The 23040-nt window shown below is 44.3% G+C and overlaps 1 protein-coding gene across 2 annotated transcripts in view; it reads left to right on the top strand.

Annotated features, from left to right (window-relative positions):
* The window catches only part of ASAP1 (ArfGAP with SH3 domain, ankyrin repeat and PH domain 1), a 201654-nt gene that overhangs the window by 30792 nt on the left and 147822 nt on the right, over positions 1-23040 (top strand). For both annotated transcript variants that reach the window (XM_044295826.1, XM_044295823.1), the window contains exon 2: positions 10478-10564. In XM_044295826.1, the coding sequence (XP_044151761.1) occupies positions 10506-10564 (59 nt within the window). In that variant the 5' untranslated portion in view covers positions 10478-10505. The remainder of the gene's footprint in view (positions 1-10477; positions 10565-23040) is intronic.

Raw genomic sequence — 23040 nt, 5'->3', positions numbered from 1 at the left:
TCGTGTGCAGGAGGCCTTAGAAAGAGGTTGTAATATACTAGATTGTGTATGATTTTCATTTTTTACATTATTCATCGGATAACCGCTTTAAAGGGAATTCTCCTTGAAATCATTTTGCTATACTATAACAGACCTACTTACATAGAAATGAATGTGTGGTTGTCACAGCCCCGCCCCCTATTACTACCATTCATACTAGAGGCCTCAAATATCATGTCATGTACAAAACTCCTGTTCTGCAATACCCCTGGGGTCCACATCTGTTCCCCTCATACCTTACAGTGATGTAAAGCCCCTCTATGTATCTACAGAAACACCCAGGGGAACTTTCATTAGGCTGTAATTCCAAGTATCACAGGAATGTATCACCTGATAAAATCCACTCCCATGTTATGACTAGCAGGGGGGGGTCATAAACTTCTGCAATTCACGGTGCCTTACATTCACTCATACTATCACACATGTCTGTCTAAAAGTCAAAGATTCTTATCTTCAAGTTCATGATAAAAAAAACAATGAGGTCCTTCTGGAAATGTCCAGGGAGAGGACTAATAAAATATTTTATTGTAGATTTCATACATACCAAGGACATAGAAAACATTACACGCTTCGCCATAATGGTATCTCTAACGAAATGTCATCTACTCAGATGTAAGAAACCATAAAAAAAAACTAGAACCAAACGTAATCTGTACACTAGGCATCGGGGAAGGGGACAAGTTGTGTTCTCACGATACCTGATCTGAAGAGCTTTATTCACCAGGGGGCGATAATGAGAACACAAGAAAGAACTGAAAGGATTGGGGGAAAACAATACAGGGGTTAAATATTATTAAAGGGCTTCTGTCACCCCACTAAAGTGATTATTTTTTTTTTGGGCTAGTTACATTCGTTATAGTGCGATATATGAGAATATAATGTTGTTACTTACTTTCATGCGGCCGTTTCTTGAGAAAACAAAGTTTTATCATATGCAAATCCGGTCTCTACCAGCAAGTAGGGCGTCTACTTGCTGGTAGCCGCCGCAAAAAACCACCCCCTCGTCGTGTTGATTGACAGGGCCAGCCGTGATCTCCTCCTCCGGCCGGCCCTGTCAGTATTTAAAAAATCGCGCGCCTCTGTTCATTCGGCGCAGGCGCTCTGAGATGAGGAGGCTCGTCTCCTCAGAACTCCCTCAGTGCGCCTGCGCCGATGACATCACCGAAAGAGAAGACGTCATCGGCGCAGGCGCACTGAGGGAGTTCTGAGGAGACGAGCCTCCTCATCTCAGAGCGCCTGCGCCGAATGAACAGAGGCGCACGATTTTTAAGAATACTGACAGGGCCGGCCGGAGGAGGAGATCACGGCTGGCCCTGTCAATCAACACGACAAGGGGGCGGTTTTTTGTGGCGGCTACCAGCAAGTAGACGCCCTACTTGCTGGTAGAGACCGGATTTGCATATGATAAAACTTTGTTTTCTCAAGAAACGGCCGCATGAAAGTAAGTAACAACATTATATTCTCATATATCGCGCTATAAGGAATGTAACTATCCCAAAAAAAAATCACTTTAGTGGGGTGACAGAAGCCCTTTAATGTCCCCCATGTACAAGAATCTACCAACTATAATACTGCTCCTATGTACAAGAATATAACTACTATAATACTGCTCCTATGTACAAGAATATAACTACTATAATACTGCTCCTATGTACAAGAATATAACTACTATAATACTGCCTCCTATGTACAAGAATATAACTACTATAATACTGCTCCTATGTACAGGAATATAACTACTATAATACTGCTCCTATGTACAAGAATATAACTACTATAATACTGCCTCCTATGTACAAGAATATAACTACTATAATACTGCTCCTATGTACAAGAATATAACTACTATAATACTGCTCCTATGTACAAGAATATAACTACTATAATACTGCTCCTATGTACAAGAATATAACTACTATAATACTGCTCCTATGTACAAGTATATAACTATTATAATACTGCTCCTATGTACAAGAATATAACTACTATAATACTGCTCCTATGTACAAGAATATAACTACTATAATACTGCTCCTATGTACAAGAATATAACTACTATAATACTGCCTCCTATGTACAAGAATATACCTACTATAATACTGCCTCCTATGTACAAGAATATAACTACTATAATACTGCCTCATACATAGAAGAATATGGACATAGGAGCAGTATTATAGTAGTTATATTCTTGTACATAGGAGCAGTATTATAGTAGTTATATTCTTGCACATAGGAGCAGTATTATAGTAGTTATATTCTTGTACATAGGGGCAGTATTATAGTAGTTATATTCTGGTACATAGGGGCAGTATTATAGTAGTTATATTCTTGTACATAGGAGCAGTATTATAGTAGTTATATTTTTGTACATAGGAGGCAGTATTATAGTAGTTATATTCTTATACATAGGAGCAGTATTATAGTAGTTATATTCTTGTACATAGGAGCAGTATTATAGTAGTTATATTCTTGTACATAGGAGCAGTATTATAGTAGTTATATTCTTGTACATAGGAGCAGTATTATAGTAGTTATATTCTTGTACATAGGAGCAGTATTATAGTAGTTATATTCTTGTACATAGGAGGCAGTATTATAGTAGTTATATTCTTGTACATAGGAGGCAGTATTATAGTAGTTATATTCTTGTACATAGGAGCAGTATTATAGTAGTTATATTCTTGTACATAGGAGCAGTATTATAGTAGTTATATTCTTGTACATAGGAGGCAGTATTATAGTAGTTATATTCTTGTACATAGGAGGCAGTATTATAGTAGTTATATTCTTGTACATAGGAGGCAGTATTATAGTAGTTATATTCTTGTACATAGGAGCAGTATTATAGTAGTTATATTCTTGTACATAGGAGCAGTATTATAGTAGTTATATTCTTGTACATAGGAGCAGTATTATAGTAGTTATATTCTTGTACATAGGAGGCAGTATTATAGTAGTTATATTCTTGTACATAGGAGGCAGTATTATAGTAGTTATATTCTTAACCAAATTTCTTTTTATTGAAAGAAAAATCAAGGCCATAGCCCACACATGACAGTACAATGATGGCAATAGGATACAAGATATACATCCAGCATACATGTCAAGTGCAAACAGTACCAGCTGTCATTGACATTAATCATACAAAGAAATCAAAGAAAAGAGAAAAGGGGGGAAAGAGGACATCAGGAGGGGAGGGAGGGGAGGGAAACAAGGAAGGGATACACATCTGCTCCATCAAGTAAAGTTTCTGTAGACTTTCCATGGAGACCACAATTTCAAGAAGCGAGAGCGAGAGTTAGTCTCCCAATGCGCTAGCTCCTCAAAACGGTAGATCTGGTCCACCTTCTCAGACCACATAAGGACAGTCGGCGGGGAATCGTTCTTCCACAAAAAGGGTATGATCAACCTAGCCGCTGTGAGCAACATCGTTGGAAGGTCATGCTTGGTAGGTGTAAGGGACCTTGTTTGGGCACCATAATAGAATGAGCTTAACATCTAGTGATATCTCAGTATCACATATTTGGTTGATTAGAGCCTCAACCGCGCTCCAGAACGGCCGGATCTTAAGACAGAACCACCAAACATGTGACAGAGATCCAGTGTCTGTGCCGCATCTCCAACATTTTTCGGAAACCTCTGGGTTCAGTTTATGCAAAAATTCAGGCGTTTTGTACCACCTGCAGAGAAGTTTAAATGAGTTCTCCTGGATTCTCACACAACGGCTGAAACCGTGCGAATGAGCCAGAATAAACGCCCTCTCTGGGTCCGTGAAGGCTATGGAGAGTTCACGTTCCCATGACGCCATGAAACGAAGCTCCGGGGGCAGGGAGGAGAGCAATTCTTTATACATCTGAGATAACGGCCGAATAGAAGGCTTAGTAGTCAAAACCTTCTTTTCAAGCCAGGAAGGGGAGCTGCTACCAGAGAGGAGTCCAACACACAGTTTGGTATCCCTCTGGAAGTTCGCTAGATGGAAAAAGGGTGCAGCTTTGACCTCAGGGAGGTCCATTACTGAATCCCAGTGCCAGCTACCGTCCGGGAGAAGGACATCCCGCAGAGCAGTGTCAGCGAGCCTAGACCAAATCCCGGAGGGGCGTGACACGGCAGGGTGTAGGTGACATTGAAGAAGTCTAAGCGGCATACAAGCGTTCGGGAAGCTAAAAGTACGGGATTGGATCATTTTAGACCACTCCACCAGCATGCCCTTCCAAACCGGGGACGTATAACAATGATTAGCTGAAACAGGCCTTATACCCCACATGGCTAACAGTTCCTGGTCAGTCAAAAGAGCATTTTCAAGACGAGAACAAAGGGAATTGGACTGGCGAGACATAATATTAACACATCTACCCAGCTGTACAGCAGTGTAGTAAAGCTTGACATCTGGCATCCCAAAACCCCCTAATTTCTTATCCCTAGTAAGCACAGAGTAGGCAATGCGTGGCGATTTGCCATTCCATAGGAAGCGTGTGAACACCCTGCGGACTTCAGTAAAGTATGAATTCGGGAGCCAAATGGGGAGGGATTGCAGCAAGTATAAAAATTTGGGGAGAATAAAGGTCTTGATGTAGTTTTTACGGCCCACCCAGGAAACAAACGGGAGTTTCAGGTTCTGTAAATGTGAGCGAACATTCTGCAGAAGCGGCATAAAGTTAAGGGAAATGAGATCCTGAACATTAGCTGAAATATGCGTCCCTAAATACACAATGTCTCTAGAGGCCCAAGAAAAAGGAGTTGCACATTTAAGAGCAGTGATCACCGTTTGTGGACATGATATATTGAGAGCCATGGACTTCCCATAATTAATTTTAAAATTCGAAACGAACCCAAAATCCTCAAATACATTCAGCAACCTGGGCAAGGCCTCCCTGGGGTTCGATGTCATGACTAAAAGGTCATCCGCGAATGCTGCAGCAACATGAGTACAGGAACCGATACGTAGACCCTCAATCTCTGGGTCCAACCGAATCTTACAAAGTAGGGTCTCCATCACCAGCACGAACAATGCAGGGGATAAGGGACACCCCTGCCTTGTCCCATTAGTGATGCGAAATGGCGGTGACAGTGTACCATTCACTTTGACCATGGCAGAGGGGGCCGAGTATAACGTATAGATAGCTTTAATAAATTGGTCCGGTAAACCGAACCTCGACAGGGCCTCGGACATAAAGTGCCAACTGACCCTGTCGAAGGCCTTCTCCGCATCCGTGCTCACCAACACCAAGGGCTTAGCTGATCGTTTGGCCCAGTTGACAAGATGAAGAAGCCTTATGGTGTTCTCAGACCCCTGTCTGCCATGGACAAAACCCACCTGGTCTTCATGAACGATGTCGGGTAACACATCCTGGAGCCTAGTCGCTAAGATCTTCGCCCACCACTTCACATCACAATTAAGCAAAGAGATCGGCCTGTAGTTGCTGCAGCATGTCGGATCCTTATTCTCCTTATGCAAGATCGTAATATGCGCCATCAAGGAGTGGGGAGCCAAAGAGCCCCCAGTGAGGAGGTGGTTGCACAGGTCCCTGAAACGAGGGATTAAAACATCTTTAAAGGACTTAAAGTAAGCAATAGAAAACCCATCCGGGCCCGGGCTCTTGCCTGAGGGGATGGACATGAGAACCTTATGAATCTCTGAATCGGTAACAGGCCTAGTTAGCTGAGATGCCTTAGAGAGGATATGGAGGGGAGGTCTAGATTCTGCAGGAATTTATTTGTGGCTTCAGAAATATCAGTAGCAGCAGCACCCTCTGGGGGGGGGTATGTTGTATAGCGCCTCATAAAAAGTACAGAAGGCCTTAGCTATATCTGGGGTGGATTTATGTACTTTGCCTTTGGGGTCCTTAATAGAGGAAACAAAGGAGTCAGAGAACTGCTTCTTAGCAATCGCCGACATCAGTCTGTTTCCTCTATCCCCATGTGCATAGGCTTTAAATCGGGAGCGTAGGATCAGCTTAGCAGAGGTGACATTTAAAAGATTTTTCAAATGTACTCTAGCCTCAGTGAGTTCCGTCAGAATGGCCTTAGCCTGAGATTCCTTGTGAGAGGATTCCAGGCGAGCAATTTTCGCAAGTAAAGCATCTAAGGCCTGTGTCCTTCGCTTTTTCACATAAGCCCCTAACGCTATTAGTTCCCCCCGTATAACTACCTTATGTGTCTCCCATAAAGTGGAAGGGGAAGGAGGTGACTCCGTTGTGTCATTAAGCACAAAAAACTCAGCAAGCGAGGCCCTGATTTTGCGAGCGTGGGAAGGATCCAAAATCAGGGTGTCGTTCAGACGCCAAATGCGCTCCTTTCTCTTTGATTCGGACAGGGAGAAATTAATGATGACAGGCGCATGGTCGGACAATGTGATACTACCAATCCGGGCCTCAGAGACATTGCGTATATGTGAGCCAGACAGGAACAGATAATCTAACCTATGGAATGACATCTTAGCATGTGAATAAAAGGTATAATCACGGCCATTAGGGTTCATAGTACGCCAAACATCAAGGACCTTCAATTTCCGTAGGGAAGATTTAAGCCTTCTCAAGAGCCTGTAGGACACAGACGGTCTCCCCAACGATGTGTCAACAGCTGGTTCTAGAGCCACATTGAAGTCGCCCCCCAGAACCAACAACCCATCAGTGAATGCTGATAAGGAGGCAAGGGTCTGAACGAGCCATGGTACTTGGCCTCTATTAGGCGCATAGAGATTGGCGAATGTAACCGGCGAGTCACCAATTACACCCTTTACAAAAATGTACCTGCCCTCAGGGTCCGCTGAAGTATCTGCATGTTTAAAGGGGAGGTTTTTGTGTATAGCTATACTAACTCCTCTACTAGCGGAATCATGTGTACTATGAAACCACTGAACAAACCTCTTAGGAGGAAGCCGAGGGATTTTATTCGTTCTAAAATGCGTCTCCTGGAGGAAGACCACCGAGACCCTATCCTTCAGAAGAAGGGATATGGTGTGAGACCTTTTGCATGGCTCGTTCAGCCCGTGCGCATTCAGGGAGGCGACTACAATTGATGACATGATACAATCCGTATTAGGAAGAGAGAGCACAAATTACCCATAGAAATGTCTAACAGAGTATAGCATATACGAGCAGGATGAGGGAAGGAGGGAAAGGGAAAACATGTAAAATAAAATAAATTAAGAAAAATAACCAACATAGTGGGCCGGTAAAAAACCAGCTCAGATGCAATATACATCTAAAGAAAGGTAGGTGTTCACCTATCACCATCCAAGACAGGGTTGGAGTGGCGAGGGGGCAAGTGAGACACCTCTAGGTCTACTACAAAAACAGAGACCAAAAACATAAAATACTTCCAGCACCGGAAACGATCCGGCCATTCCCCTGCAGTTGGGGGGGAAAGAAAAAATGCCCACTGAGAGGCATAGTCCCAAAACATGAGAAAAGAGTCCCGATTAAAACGTGACTTGTTGTAAAAACTCTAGGACCAAAAACATCATACTTTGTGAAAAGCAAAGCGAACCAAAAAGAAGGCCTCAACCTTCCATGTAAACACTAGGCTGTGAAGCCGGGAGACAGTCATCTCTCACATATGAACAGAAGGCAAGGCACGGTAACGGCAGCCTTTGCTAACAGGCAAAAATAATCAACGGCACCTTGTTCTGGGCTCAAGTAAGGGCCCTGTCCATCTTGCTGCGACTCATGCGATCCGACTTGCTTGCGGAGGCCGTCTGCCAAGGAGACACCCGCGGCGGGACAGGTAAGGGGCCATCTTGGTCGGCTGGTAGCCACGAGGGAATCTCCACCGGAGGGACATCCAGGGACCTCCAAACTGATTCCAGGTCCGCAGGTGACCGTACTGTAAGCAGCTTCCCATTCCTGGAGACAGCCAGTCCAAACGGATAAAGCCACCGGAACGGAGTCGATGTCTTCCTAAGAACTTCTAGGAGAGGCTTGAATAGGCGTCGCTTAGCCAGGGTGGATGGCGCCAGATCCTGGAACATCTGTAGCTGCGCGTTTTCGTACTCCAACACCTCCATCTCCCGTTGCCTTTTTAAGAGGGCTGCGGTATCAATATAGCTCAATAGGCCGCAAATCACGTCACGTGGCGGCTCTTGTGGTTTAGGCCTAGGGCGCAGCGCCCTGTGTATGCGTTCCACCACGATCCCTTCCGCTCTATCTGGCCCCAGCATGGAGGAGAACAACTCACGCGCCACAGTCGGTAAGGCCTCTGCTGCTATCGATTCAGGTAGGCCGCGTATGCGTATGTTGCGCCGGCGACTCCGGTTCTCCTGGTCCTCCAGTTTCAGGAAGGCCTCATTTAGTAGAGCTTTATGGGACGCTAGCACTTCTGACGCTTTACCTTCATAGGTTAAGATGGCGTCCTGCGTACCCTCCAGCGTGACCACTCTCTGGCCTAAGTGCTTCATGTCGTCCTTGATGTCCGCCAAGTCCTGCTTAAGAGGGGTAAGGGCCGATTCAAGGACCCGACGAAGGGTCCGCTCCGACAGAGGCGGATCTCTGGGCCTCCTGTCTGAGGTATCGGAGCCGCTGCCCGCATCGGATAGCTCTCCTGCATCAGAGTCCTGTGCAATAGACGCCGCCATATTGGCGCCTTTCTGTGCGGCAACTCTCGGCGTTTTCCGGAGAAATTTCTCCATTTCAGGCTGTCTGGAGCGCTGTGGGGTAGACTCTGAGCTTCCTCTTGTCTTTTCTTTGCCAGGTTTCCCCATAATCAGGTAAAATCCAAGCTTTTATAGGGTAAATGAGCCGGAATGCTGGAGGAGCTCAAGCTCGTGCGGCCATTCAGCAGCGTGGCTCGGCTCCGCCCCCTATAGTAGTTATATTCTTGTACATAGGAGCAGTATTATAGTAGTTATATTCTTGTACATAGGAGCAGTATTATAGTAGTTATATTCTTGTACATAGGAGCAGTATTATAGTAGTTATATTCTTGTACATAGGAGCAGTATTATAGTAGTTATATTCTTGTACATAGGAGCAGTATTATAGTAGTTATATTCTTGTACATAGGAGCAGTATTATAGTAGTTATATTCTTGTACATAGGAGCAGTATTATAGTAGTTATATTCTTGTACATAGGAGCAGTATTATAGTAGTTATATTCTTGTACATAGGAGCAGTATTATAGTAGTTATATTCTTGTACATAGGAGCAGTATTATAGTAGTTATATTCTTGTACATAGGAGGCAGTATTATAGTAGTTATATTCTTGTACATAGGAGCAGTATTATAGTAGTTATATTCTTGTACATAGGAGCAGTATTATAGTAGTTATATTCTTGTACATAGGAGCAGTATTATAGTAGTTATATTCTTGTACATAGGAGCAGTATTATAGTAGTTATATTCTTGTACATAGGAGGCAGTATTATAGTAGTTATATTCTTGTACATAGGAGGCAGTATTATAGTAGTTATATTCTTGTACATAGGAGCAGTATTATAGTAGTTATATTCTTGTACATAGGAGGCAGTATTATAGTAGTTATATTCTTGTACATAGGAGCAGTATTATAGTAGTTATATTCTTGTACATAGGAGCAGTATTATAGTAGTTATATTCTTGTACATAGGAGCAGTATTATAGTAGTTATATTCTTGTACATAGGAGCAGTATTATAGTAGTTATATTCTTGTACATAGGAGCAGTATTATAGTAGTTATATTCTTGTACATAGGAGCAGTATTATAGTAGTTATATTCCTGTACATAGGAGCAGTATTATAGTAGTTATATTCTTGTACATAGGAGGCAGTATTATAGTAGTTATATTCTTGTACATAGGGGGCAGTATTATAGTAGTTATATTCTTGTACATAGGAGCAGTATTATAGTAGTTATATACTTGTACATAGGAGCAGTATTATAGTAGTTATATTCTTGTACATATGGGCAGTATTATGGTAGTTATATTCTTGTACATAGGAGGCAGTATTATAGTAGTTATATTCTTGTACATAGGAGGCAGTATTATAGTAGTTATATTCTTGTACATAGGAGCAGTATTATAGTAGTTATATTCTTGTACATAGGAGGCAGTATTATAGTAGTTATATTCTTGTACATAGGAGCAGTATTATAGTAGTTATATTCTTGTACATAGGAGCAGTATTATAGTAGTTATATTCTGGTACATAGGAGCAGTATTATAGTAGTTATATTGTTCCACACAGGAGGCAGTTTATTTTAGTAGTTAATACAGGACACGTGCGCTCTCCATAGTCAGCATACTCTGCTGTATTGTAGGCAGGGATTGATGAAATATGACTGTGTTGGTGCTAATGACAGTCTTATCAGCAATATAAATGAACCACGATTTTCTATTAAATATCATGAGTCATTTTCTTTTTCTTCTAAGCTATGAACAGTAAACTACAAGAAAACAAGTAAATTGCACACATTTGGAGCTACTGTGTCATAAGCTTTTCTCTTATTTCTATCGCAGGTAATTTTCTGGCGGTGACAGCTGAGACATGCGATCGTCAGCCTCCAGGCTCTCAAGTTTTTCATCCAGGGACTCATTATGGACTCGGTAGGTGACCTTTTATTATGGAGACCCTATGTCCTATGCTCATACCCAGCAACGACTCATTATCCGCTTCAGGACTAATACACATAAATCCAGGACCTGCTATATTGTAGGGTCTTTATTTACTGGAGAAACTGTGGGTTTGTTTAATTATCTGCTCATCTAAGCTGTTCGCACGTGGCATCAATACTTTTACACTGCCATTTGTCATCACATTGTTATAACAGAATATGCATGAAATGCAAAAAGATGAAATACCATGTGGCGGTATAATAGTACTATTCAGGTGGCAGTGCTGTATATCGCCTTCTAGTGACATGTCGTAACCATAGGAGAGGCTGGTTAGGGATGTGCACTAGGTGGCGAGTACCCATGGGAGTGGGGCGCCCACTGTGCTTTTTAGGCCTCATGCACCCGACCGTTGTTTGGGTCCGCATCCGAGCCGCCATTCTGGCGGCTTGAATGTGGACCCATTCACTTCAATGGGGCCGCAAAAGATGCAGACAGCCGCATCCGTGGCTCTGTTCCGCGGCCCCGGTAAAAAAATATAACATGTCCTATTCTTGTCAGCGCTTTGCGGACAAGAATAGGCATTTATATTGCCGGCGCCCGTTCGGTTCCGCAAATTGCGGAAGGCAACACGGGCGGCTTCCGTTTTTTTGCGGATCCGCGGTTTGCGGACCGCAAAAAAAGGCACGGCCGTGTGCATGAGGCCTTACTCGTATATAGGGCTACGGCAGATGACTGAATCAGTGCACCAGGTATAGGCAAACTTTGCTTTGACTTCTGTTGACTAGATTGCTTCTCTATGGTCCCTAATTATGCCTATTGGTGTCACCATGCACACGGCACAGCTGTATGACCGGACAGTGTTATGGAGCAACAGGAAGGGCACGTGCCGCCATATCGTGTCTCCGTTATACAATGCATTTTCTTCAAGATGGGAATACCTCTGTAATAGAATAGAACATGGCTCACGGCATCATGGTCTATGGACTAAACTGTGCTAACCCGTCATACGGAAACTAAATATATGATTTTTTTTTTATTAATCCAAGACCAATTGTATTATGAAAAGGCTTTTTTTTTTTTTGCGTTCATATCACACTTTCGCCACGCCCTTGACAATAGGCACAGCTCAGCTTCTCCTCCCCGCACAGGACATGCTAACAACATGGAGAAGCCCAACATGCGTCCCAAGCAATGTAGAGAAGGTAAATGTAGTGACCACTGAGAGCACAGTGTGACGAAACTTCAGAGCTGCACATCATGGCCAAAATTTGGGGCGTTGGGTCGTTTGGAGGGCTCTGTGGGACCCTGTGCACTTCTTACCACATATACATTACCGCATCTTGGCATGGACTCCGACCACTAGTGAGACCCGGCCTTCACTGGAGGCACATGGGGACTCTCCGTAATGGATACGACTGTAGCAAACACCAGAAGTATTTAATCTGTACAGGAGTTTTAGCTTCTAGACGAAAGCAATGACTGTCCCCATTCACTGACAGCAAGCAGAGATATTGAAAATGATGAAGAATTGCTGCACAATGATTAAACATGAAACTAGAAAACTGGAGAACTTAGTGTCATTGATATTCCTTCAGCAGACATAAAGTGTTTTTATCAGATTGGAGATTGATGATTGTGATATTGCACAGAGGGATTGCTATTGAAGCAATTCTCTTAAATCCAACACAGTAGGCAGTCAGCTCTTCAGCTCCCTCAAGTGGCGGCTGCAGGTAGCAAGATTGAATCCAATAATAACACAGTATGCAGTCAGCTCTTCAGCTCCCTCAAGTGCCGGCTGCAGGTAGCAAGATTGAATCTAATAATAACACAGTAGGCAGTCAGCTCTTCAGCTCCCTCAAGTGGCGGCTGCAGGTAGCAAGATTGAATCCAATAATAACACAGTATGCAGTCAGCTCTTCAGCTCCCTCAAGTGGCAGCTGCAGGTAGCAAGATTGAACTCAATAATAACACAGTATGCAGTCAGCTCTTCAGCTCCCTCAAGTGGCGACTGCAGGTAGAAACAATATAATTAAAGGGAACCTGTCACCAGTTTTATGGTGTCCTAACTAAGGACAACATAAATGACTGATTCGCTTAGCAAAATGCTGGGTCACTTTCTTTAATTGACCCAGTCAATCTGCCAACATCTTGTATGATGAGTCATGAATATTCATGAGCTCCTGACTCTCCCCGCCCACCTGCTGCTGATTGACAGTTATTTTCCATATGAATCAGCAGCAGGTGGGCAGGGGAGTGGCTATAGCTCAGAATTAAAAAAACACTGGACTCACTGACATCACGCTGGACTCAAATGAGCTGATTGGCATGCGGCATCTTTGTGTGTATATTATGAGGCAACCATCTGTCACACCAGTAAGTGAATACATCTAAGGCACTTTTTCGCAGTTAATGATTGTATATAATTAGTTAGATTATAATCAAATATCCACATGACGGGTTCCCTTTAAACTCTTTGGCTACGCAGGAGATTTTGGTGCTGTGTATCAGAAATCCGAAGCCCTGCTCCCTATAAATATATATCAAGCAATAATCAGGGCAGAATATTGGACTTAAAATGACCCTGTGACCATTTTCTGCTACGCCAGGGACACGTGACTCTTCTGCTTACCCTTTATCCCGGCCCGAGACAATCTTTAGCTTTGATTCAATTTTAAGCTACTAAATAGATATTTCTGGAGCAACAAATTGATGCCGGAATCAATAGCCCCATTTAAAGCCATTACTGCCGGCACACGAGACGCAGCAAGGCCGTAGTAGTCAGATGCTTACATTACTCCACGTGCATTTTATAACTGCTGTCTCTGGAGGCGCATCCTCCGCGCCGGTGTTATGTTCACAAAAGAGATCTCGATTAGCTCAGAAGACACAAGTGATTCAACAGATGACTGCGAGGCAACGCAACGATCCAGTGGGATTACAAGCAGCTGGGAAAAGCAGACCCTTCCCTAATTAATCTGCCTTTTATCTCTGCATTTACTAATTATTTATCAACTTACTTTGGGTACAAACAGCATTATATGGAACCTTTAATCTGGAATCTGATAATCTGGAAAGTTTTATCAACTGGATTTGTAATCCACAACTTTACAAGACCAGAGAGAACCAGTTAAGAAATTCCTCTAATTAAAGGGAATCGGTCTGTAGTACAGATTTGAAGGACTTGTCCAGTTTAGAAAACATTGATGTTCTTACTTTGGAGGGGGGCCCTTGGTGACAGGGGGGCCACGCAGAACTCCTCCTTTTGCTTCCCGACATGATACAATAGCATTTTCTTGCAACCACTAGGGGGAGCTCAGTACACAGAGATTTTTACAGCTTCCATTAAAGGGGTATTTCAGTTATTTCCCATTATCCCCTATCCTCAGATTCCAGTGGTAAGACCCCCACTGACCTACCCCCTAGAGCCCCCTCCAGATGACTGGGGCAGCAGGTTGGGCCTTTATGGGACCTGCCAGGAATGGCAGAACATTGTACTCGGCTAGCTCTGCGTCAGAGAGCTGAATGAAGCTGCAGTGCGCATCCCTGTCATCTTTAAGGGCTACTGGGTACCGGGCCCTCATTCTTCTTATCATGGGGATTCCAGTGCTAGGCCCCTCACCTATCTAATAGCTATCCCCTCTCCTGTGGGTAGGGGATAACTTGAAATAACTGGAATACCCCTTTAAGTTCAATGTATACATTCCTATGCATTGAGCTCCCTCTAGTGGTGACTACAGGAAGTCAGTTTTATTATATTTAAAAAGCACTTAACCCACTTTTCACAATATAGTAGTCAGATAAAGACTCCTCCGTGAATAAAAAAAATAAGGAAATTGATCAGAAATTTCACTGGTGCCCTTATTAAAGGGAACCTGTCACCAGTTTTATGGTGTCCTAACTAAGGGCAACATAAATAAGTGACTGATTCGCTTAGCAAAATGCTGGGTCACTTTCTTTAATTGACCCAGTCAATCTGCCAACATCTTGTATTGAAAACCTCCAGCTGATAATAAAGAGTCCTGAATATTCATGAGCTCCTGGCTCTCCCCGCCCACCTGCTGCTGAGTGACAGTTTGTTTCCATAGGAATCAGCAGCAGGTGGGCAGGGAAGTGGCTATAGCTCTGAATTAAATATACGCTGGACTCACTGACATCACGCTGGACTCAAATCAGCTCATTAGCATGCGGCATGCGGCATCTTTGTGTGTATATTATGAGGTAACCATCTGTCACACCAGTAAGTGAATACATCTAAGGCACTTTTTAGTAGTTAATGATTGTATATAATTAGTTAGATTATAATCAAATATCCACATGACGGGTTCCCTTTAAGCTTTGCAGCAGGCCCTCTGATATCTGCATACAATCCATATACCCTATTAGAGAATTCTGAGATAATAGAGGGCTCCTCTGCTCTGCTCCTCACCGCTTGGCCAGAGTGGAGAACAATTAGCAGCTCTCGCTCTGAAGGACCTGTCCCGTATTCAGTGTCGGACTGGGGTGTCTAGGGCCCACCAGAAAAATTTATTTTGGGGGCCCACTGTACGGATACATTCAAATATTACTTGCTCACACAGCAGCAAGGTGCTACTAGATGATTAAATATGGGGGTCCCTGCAGGAACTTTGAGAAGGTAGAGGAAGAGGACACTGGTGGCTTTCCTCTACACCTAGAAGTTCTCAGCTCTGATCACGTCTATAATAATATACTGGGGAGTTTCTTTAATAATCTATCAAGTTTTTTATATGAACATTGGCTGGTTGAGCACGTACATTGAATATACGTATGTAGTGCAGTAAGCCTACTGTGTTATGTGCCACTTGTGCAGGTGCGAGAGACTAGGGGCCCACCTTGCTCAGGGGCCCATCGGGGGATTCATCTGTACCCCTGTGGGCCAGTCCGAGCCTGACTGTATTACACAAACAACGTATGAATTTGAATGGACACTGTGTAGTACTTGACTTCCCCTGTGGTGGTGCTATAGAGAAATTGAACACTTGATTCCCGATAGATCACAGGCGATCACTGACGGTCCCTCGGAGGGCACTTTTGGATCAGCTTATTAACAAGAGGTGCTTTAAACAAGTAGGAATTGTAGTGAAGATCCCCTGACCTGAAAATGACCCAAAGTTTATTGGGCAGACTAGATGGGCCAAATGGTTCTTATCTGCCGACACATTCTATGTTTCTATGTTTAAATAAAGTTTTTTTGTTAAAACTATTTTCTTAGAATTTTTGCTGATTTAATTTTTTCACTTTTCCTTGTCACTAACTTTTATTTTTTTTAAAGAAAACATAAAACCCTGCAGTATTCACACTGGCCACTAGGCCTAAAAACTGTTAAAACGTCCTGTCCTTCGACAGCATTGGACAGGAGGGGACCCCATTAACTTCTATGGGAGAGTGCCATGCTCTGTGACCTGTGCAGAGGTCAAAAGGGAGAAGATAAGCTGTGAAATCACCTGTTGTGACTGGTGAATCCTGCACTATATCTGTCATTGTAATCCTGGCTGTGATAATGAGATGACTGCTGAAAAGTGATCTGCACAAAACAGGAAATTTTGCCATCTTTTAAAGGGCTGTGGACTCGACCACATGGTGCCCCTCTCTGAATTATACTTAGAGACGCGTGAACATGAGGACCTCATAGCAAATTGCATAAAAATTTTCCATATGGGGGGGGGGGGGAAATCATGAGCGACCTGGTAACTGTCCCCAAATTTGTGTCACCGTATTGGTTTCTCTCACTTAGACTAAGGCCCCTTGCAGACGAGCGTTCCTCCCGCAGCGAGTTCGCATCGCAGCACCCGGCCTGACCTCCCAGCACTGACGGGATTCACATGGCATTATATTGATTTATCATGCTATGTAACCCTTACAGTTCTGGAATGTATTGGATAACATTGGCAGCATTATGGCAGTTTTATTCAATACATTCCAGAACTGTAAGGGTTACATAGCATCATAGTTCAATATAATGCCATGTGACCCCCGGCAGCGCTGGAAGGTCAAGGGTGCTGCGATGCGGCCTCGCTGTGGGAGGAACGCTTATCTGCACCTCCAGAAAAAGTCATCTGTGATTTACTGCAATTTTCACCACTCCTGTGGAATATACATGTTTCATGAAATTTTTGGGTGCGATATTGGCCCTTCTCAGCCCCTTACTCCAGGCTAAATGGCGTATCATGGTGATGTGATGAAGCTTCATCCCCTAGTTCAGGGATGCCCAACCTGCGGCCCTCCAGGTGTTGCAAAACTACAACTCCTAGCATGTCTGGACAGCCTACAGCTATTAGGGCATGCTGGGAGTTGTAGTTTTGCAACAGCTGGGGCGGTCGCAGGTTGAGCATCCCTGCTCTAGTTCATTGATCGCACAGTACCTGGGGATGGAGCACAAAGCCCTCGAGCCTCAGTGCAAGATCAGTGCCCACCATCTGACAGGTGCAATTAGTGGTGTCCTCTTATGCGTCTAAGGGTCCATTCACAACTTTTTTCCGGTCTGCAAATCGCGGATCCGCAAAACACGGACACCGGCCATGTGTGTTCCGCATTTTGCGGACCACACATGGTCGGCACTGTGATAGAAATGCCTATTCTTTTCCGTGGCTAAGTGGCACCAGAGGTTACCGGCAGCGAACCGGCTACATGTGGCTGCACCCTGACATTTGAGTGGAGTTCTCCTTTAATTGTATTTGAACCAGTTACAACCTTCAGGTCAGCATCAATAGTACAGAAGCACTAAACGCTGATTACTAAAGTGTCCTCCCGCAGGTAATGGCAGCGCTCATCCGCTCCAAGGCTGCAGCCAACACGTAGGATGAGATTCTGATACCCGGGGGAATATTAGGAAATTGCCTGTAATGTATGTAGTATACAATAAATATAATAAACCTACAATAAGCATAATACACGTATAAAAGAACAGAGGAGGCGTGTGTGGGACTCCTCCGCGCACTGCGAATCATTCGCCGGTCTCACTGCGGAGGGACAGTGGAGCGTGTGACAGACATGGAGACACGGTGGCTCTAAGGGCTCGTGGACACGACTGTATGTTCGGTCTGCAGCCGATCCCCATTTTTGCTGATCGTATGTGGACCCATTCATTTCAACGAAGCCACAAAAGTTGCAAACAGCACATGGCGTCCATTCCGCTAAACCTCTGCTCTATGTAACAAGCATGTACACAGGGTGGCATTTGTTGGGAACACTGTTTAGCAATATTATTTGAACACTTCATGGTGTTGTATTATTTGAGCATGGTGTGGCAGTAATTTTTCAACACAGTCTGGTGGTGTTACTTGAACATTAAGTGTTGGTATTATTTTAGCATTGTGGGGAGGTATTATAGGAACATTGTGTGGCAGAATTATTTGAACATTGTGTTTTGCTATTTTGTGAATGCTGTGTGGTAGTATGTTTTGAATACGGTGTGACGGTATTATTTCAACATTGCGTGGAAGCATTATCTGAACATTGTATGGCGCTTTTATTTGAACATTTAGCGGTGGTATTATTTGAACTTGGTGTAGAGATATTATATAAACATTGCATGGCAGTATTATTTAAATATTGTGGGGTGGTGTTATATGAAGATTTGTGTGGCTTTTTAGAATGTTATGTTTTGGCATTATGTGAATGCTGTGTGGTAGTATTTTTTTAATACGATGTGACGATATTATTTTAACATTGTATGGTGGTATTATTTGCATATTGTGTGGAAGTATTTTATAAACATTGTATGGCAGTTTTATTTGAACAATCAGTGGTGGTATTATTTGAAGATTGTGTAGAGATATTATATAAACATTGTGTGGTGGTGCTATATGAACATAACGTGGCTTTTTATGAATGTTGTGTTTTGGCATTATGTGAATGCTGTGTGACAGTGTTTTTTTTAATGCAGTGTCACAGTATTATTAGAATGCTGTGTGATGGCATTATTTGGATATTGTGTGGAAGCATTATCTGAACACTGAGTGGTAGTGTTGATTGGGCATCAAAGTGCTCGGGTGCTCTGGCCGAACACATCGGGATGCTGGGGTGCTCTACCAAGCACCCGAGTATAATGGAAGTCAATGGGAGAACCCGAGCATTAAACCAGGCACCCCCTGCTCTGAATAGGGGAGGGTGTCTGGTTCATGGAACAGCATGGGGAGGATGTCTGGATGCATCTTGGACTCCCATGTCGCTGCTGGGAACGATCTTGTCCGAGTAGTACGCCACTTTTACAGACTGACAATAATACGCACAAAACCGAAGATAAATTCTATTTTAGAGGAAAAATTGTTAGGAAACATTCTTTCCTGTATATTTACTTGTATATAAAGTGCTGCCAAAAATTACAAGGAAGATGCACTCCGATACAACCTGTGTATCACATAATGGAGGGCCTCATTCACTGTGTGGTACAATTATGGTACTCCTACATTCATAAAGACTATGCACTAAGTGAAAGGGCTCAGGGGTCAAGTCCTGGGAAAAAAAGTGTGGGAACTCACCCAAGATCCACTGCAAACCCCCCCCCCCCCCCAAAAAAAATAATAATATAGATTTCGCCCGAAAATTCAGTGCAACATTTATTGTAAAGTGCCAGTTTACACAAACAACTGCAAAATTAACATGAAATAAACAAATATATATAGGGACCCGCACCTATCAGACAATGGGGGCATATCCCATTGTCTGAGATGGGAAAACCCCTTTAAAATACAATACATGTGAATGGGCTTTTGAAAGCTACGTGTAGCGGGAAAAAAAAAAGCACAGAAAATCTAGCATGCTGTAATTTGTGTCGCTGCGGACTGAGCCAAATGTACACATTGTGATCAAAACAAAACAAAAACTCCCCTTATATATAATTTACTTACAGTTCTGAAGACTCAGGGGTGCTGACTCGCTTGGCCAAGCAGAAGGAGTGTGGGACTGTGAGGCCTTTTTTCTCCAAGCTGCTCCGGATCAGGGCTCTGGGCAGCTGGGCTCCGGGCTGGAAGTATGCACAATAAGAAAAAAATATTTTTCATTACACCTCAGGTCAGACCACCAATCAGACCCCCAATGTTAATCAGACCTCAGCTAACAGCCCCAATAAGATCCCCAATGTTAATAAGACCTCAGATCACACCTCAGCTCAGACCCCAATATGAATGACCCCCAATCAGACCTCAGATAAGAGCCCCAGTGCCTCTCATCAGCCCCCCAGTGCCTCTCATCAGCCAGTAATACCAGACCCCTCCAATCATGTGCCAGTATAATACCAGACCCCCCAATCATGTGCCAATATAATACCAGACCCCCCAATCATGTGCCAGTATAATACCAGACCCCCCAATCATGTGCCAGTATAATACCAGACCCCCAATCATGTGCCAGTATAATACCAGACCCCCCCAATCATGTGCCAGTATAATACCAGACCCCCCCAATCATGTGCCAGTATAATACCAGACCCCCCCCCCAATCATGTGCCACTATAATACCAGACCCCCCCAATCATGTGCCAGTATAATACCAGACCCCCCCAATCATGTGCCAGTATAATACCAGACCCCCCAATCATGTGCCACTATACCAGACCCCCCCCCCAAATCATGTGCCAGTAATACCAGACAGACCCCCCAATCATATGGCAGTAATACCAGACAGACCCCCCAATCATATGGCAGTAATACCAGACACCCCCCCCCCCCAATCTGTGCCAGTAATTCCAGCCCCCCCCCAAATTCCCCAATCATGTGCCAGCCCAGTATAATACCAGGGCCCCCCCAAATTCCCCAATCATGTGGCAGTATAATATAGTTAAAAAAATGAACACTTTATACTTACCTCTTTGGAGCGATGCGATGCAGGCCTCTTCCAGCCTGTGTCCTGACTCCAGCGCTGTACGGCTCAGGCCGGCGGCGCGATGACGTCATCGCGCCGCCTACGCCGGCCTCTGATAGGCTGCCGGCCTAGTAGTGCCGGCAGCCTATCAGAGGAACAGGAAAGGGACACACCTCCCTGCCCTGCTCCTCCGCAGCCTTCTGTTTGTATCGCTGTCCTGAGGACAGCGATATAAACAGAAACAGATCACCATGGAGATGAGAGCTTCGCTTCCACAATGGAAGCGCTCATCTCAGTGCCTGCCCCGCCGCCGCCGCACACTGCCTGCCCCGCCGCACACAGACCATGAAGAAAGGGAACGGCGTTCCTGCCATGAAAAAAGTGCAGGAACGCCGTTCCCACGCGTTCCCCCTCGACTCGACCCCTGAAAGGGCTGCCAAAAATGACAAGGAACCGGCACTACAATACACCCTTTATTACACATAAAGGAGGGCATCATACACACCCTTGAAAAGTTATGATTGATGGCCGGCTGGTGACCCTCTGAAACATTTGGGGCGAGGGCCTGCTTTGGTGACTCTAGATATCCTGGGGCCGATCGCACGTCCCCATGACGACGACAATCCATTTGGATGTCTGCCCTATCAACTTTCGATGTTATTTTCAGCACAAACCATGGTGACCACGGGTAACGGGGAATCAGGGTTTGATTTCGGAGAGGGAGCCTGAGAAACGGCTACGGCTACCAAATCCAAGCATAGCAGCATTGCGCAAATTACCTATTAGGTATAATTAGGTGAGGCCTGCAGGTGAGCTGACCCTGTAATACATTATATGCGAGGGCTTTATATGCGATGAATAAGCATGTGTTGATATGATGGAAGAGGAGGAGGAGGATGAGAAAAGGAAGATTCAACCATATACCCTTGTTTGTGGTGGAAGGGGTGCATGGGAACACAGTGTATTCAGTACATTATAAACACCACATGTAAAGTGCTTTTATGTTCAGCCGCTTTCCTCTGGTGCAGTCGAGAAGTCAGGGGCAATCAAAGTCTTGTTAATTTTTATAAGAGTCAACCTGTCAGCATTTTCAGTTGACAGTCGGATGCGCTTATCAGTTATAATGCCCCCAGCAGCACTAAATACCCGCTCAGACAAAACGCTGGCGGCAGGGCAGGGCAGCACCTCCAAGGCGTAGAGCGCCAGTTCGTGCCACGTGTCCAGCTTGGACACCCAGTAGTTGTAAGGCACTAGTCTTCGTGCACCATCAGCAGCACGGCCGCTGCCCCGTCCCTTACTTCTCGCCTTCTTTATATTAAATGTTATATATGATTGAAAGTCTGTCACACGTACAGTAGCGTAAGATTTGGAAGTGTATGCGCAAAAAAATGTAAAAAGGTATTTGGGATGTGGAAACGTCACACAGGAGATATCCCGCACAATATCAGTGGCTAATGAAAAATGACAGGGAATGTCACCGGTATTTGGGATGAGGAAATGTTATACAGGAGAAGTACCACCGGTAATGTCACTGTCCGCAGCATCTACATAAAAAGTACACTGTATGTCACACTCCCTACACTATCTGTCCCTTCTGCTCTCCAGCTCTCCCTGACTAAGAATGAGCCGAACATGCGTCATCGGGTGCTATATAGCGTTCCGGCCAGCCAACATGGTTACGGCATCACTGTGAGGGCAGTACTTACCTGCACGTTTATTGGCTGCGTAGCAGCCAAGAAACGTGCAGGGTGGAGACTCGAGCATGGCGCTCGAGCACATGCGGTATTCGGCCGAATACCGCCATGTGCCGAGCATTGAGATGCTCGAGCCGAACTGGTGTTTGGTCGAGCATGCTCGATCATCACTACTGAGTGGTGATTTTATTCGGTATTATTTAAACACTGTTGGCCAACTATGAATGTGCAGCAGTCCACCAGTGCTGAAAGTCGCATTGGTGGAGCATTGAGTTAAACACGCTTTAGATGGTTGTCCATTAACACTTAGTCACCTCATCACTTCCAAGCCCCATACTTGGTGCCTCACTGAAAATCCGTAAATGACTGCTGTGAAGCGTTAGCTGGCATGGGGACCAGGGTCATCATTGTGAGTTTGGTGTTTACGCAAGAAACAGCTGGGGCTTGAAAAGTTTAGGTTTCAATTAGGCAAGAAATGAAGAAAAAACAACAGGAAATGATGAGTCAGTAAATTCACCATGTGACCTTACTTTCAGCCTGTTTACTCCAAAAAGAGCAAATCCAATGTCAACCATGCAGAACCCGAGTAGTAAATTACACGTTGCAGGACGGAGACCCAGAATGCAGTTGTTTTCCCGCATGAACTGAGATGATCCTGTACTGAGAGATAAGTGCAGACATGTGTAGCCCACGTCAGGAACCTGGTTTCAGTTACCCTGCACATTACCTCCATTGGGTTTAGGGTGCACGAGCCAAGAACGTCCTTGCTGGAAGTGACTGAAGAATTGCACAACTTTGCCGAAGCCGCTTGACTTCTAAAAAGTGATGTTGCAAATGGAGAAACCAAATCGTGATACAAGTGCATGATACCACATCCCATCATACCCCCATCCAAGGGTGGCATGATGATGAGTCTTATGGGCCCGGAATAAAGGGTGTTTTCTGATTGAAGTC

Source organism: Bufo gargarizans, chromosome 5, assembly GCF_014858855.1.
Source record: "Bufo gargarizans isolate SCDJY-AF-19 chromosome 5, ASM1485885v1, whole genome shotgun sequence".
Classification (NCBI taxonomy): Eukaryota; Metazoa; Chordata; class Amphibia; order Anura; family Bufonidae; genus Bufo; species Bufo gargarizans.
Note: the sequence above shows the minus strand (reverse complement) of the source record. Positions and strands in the feature narration are given on the sequence as shown.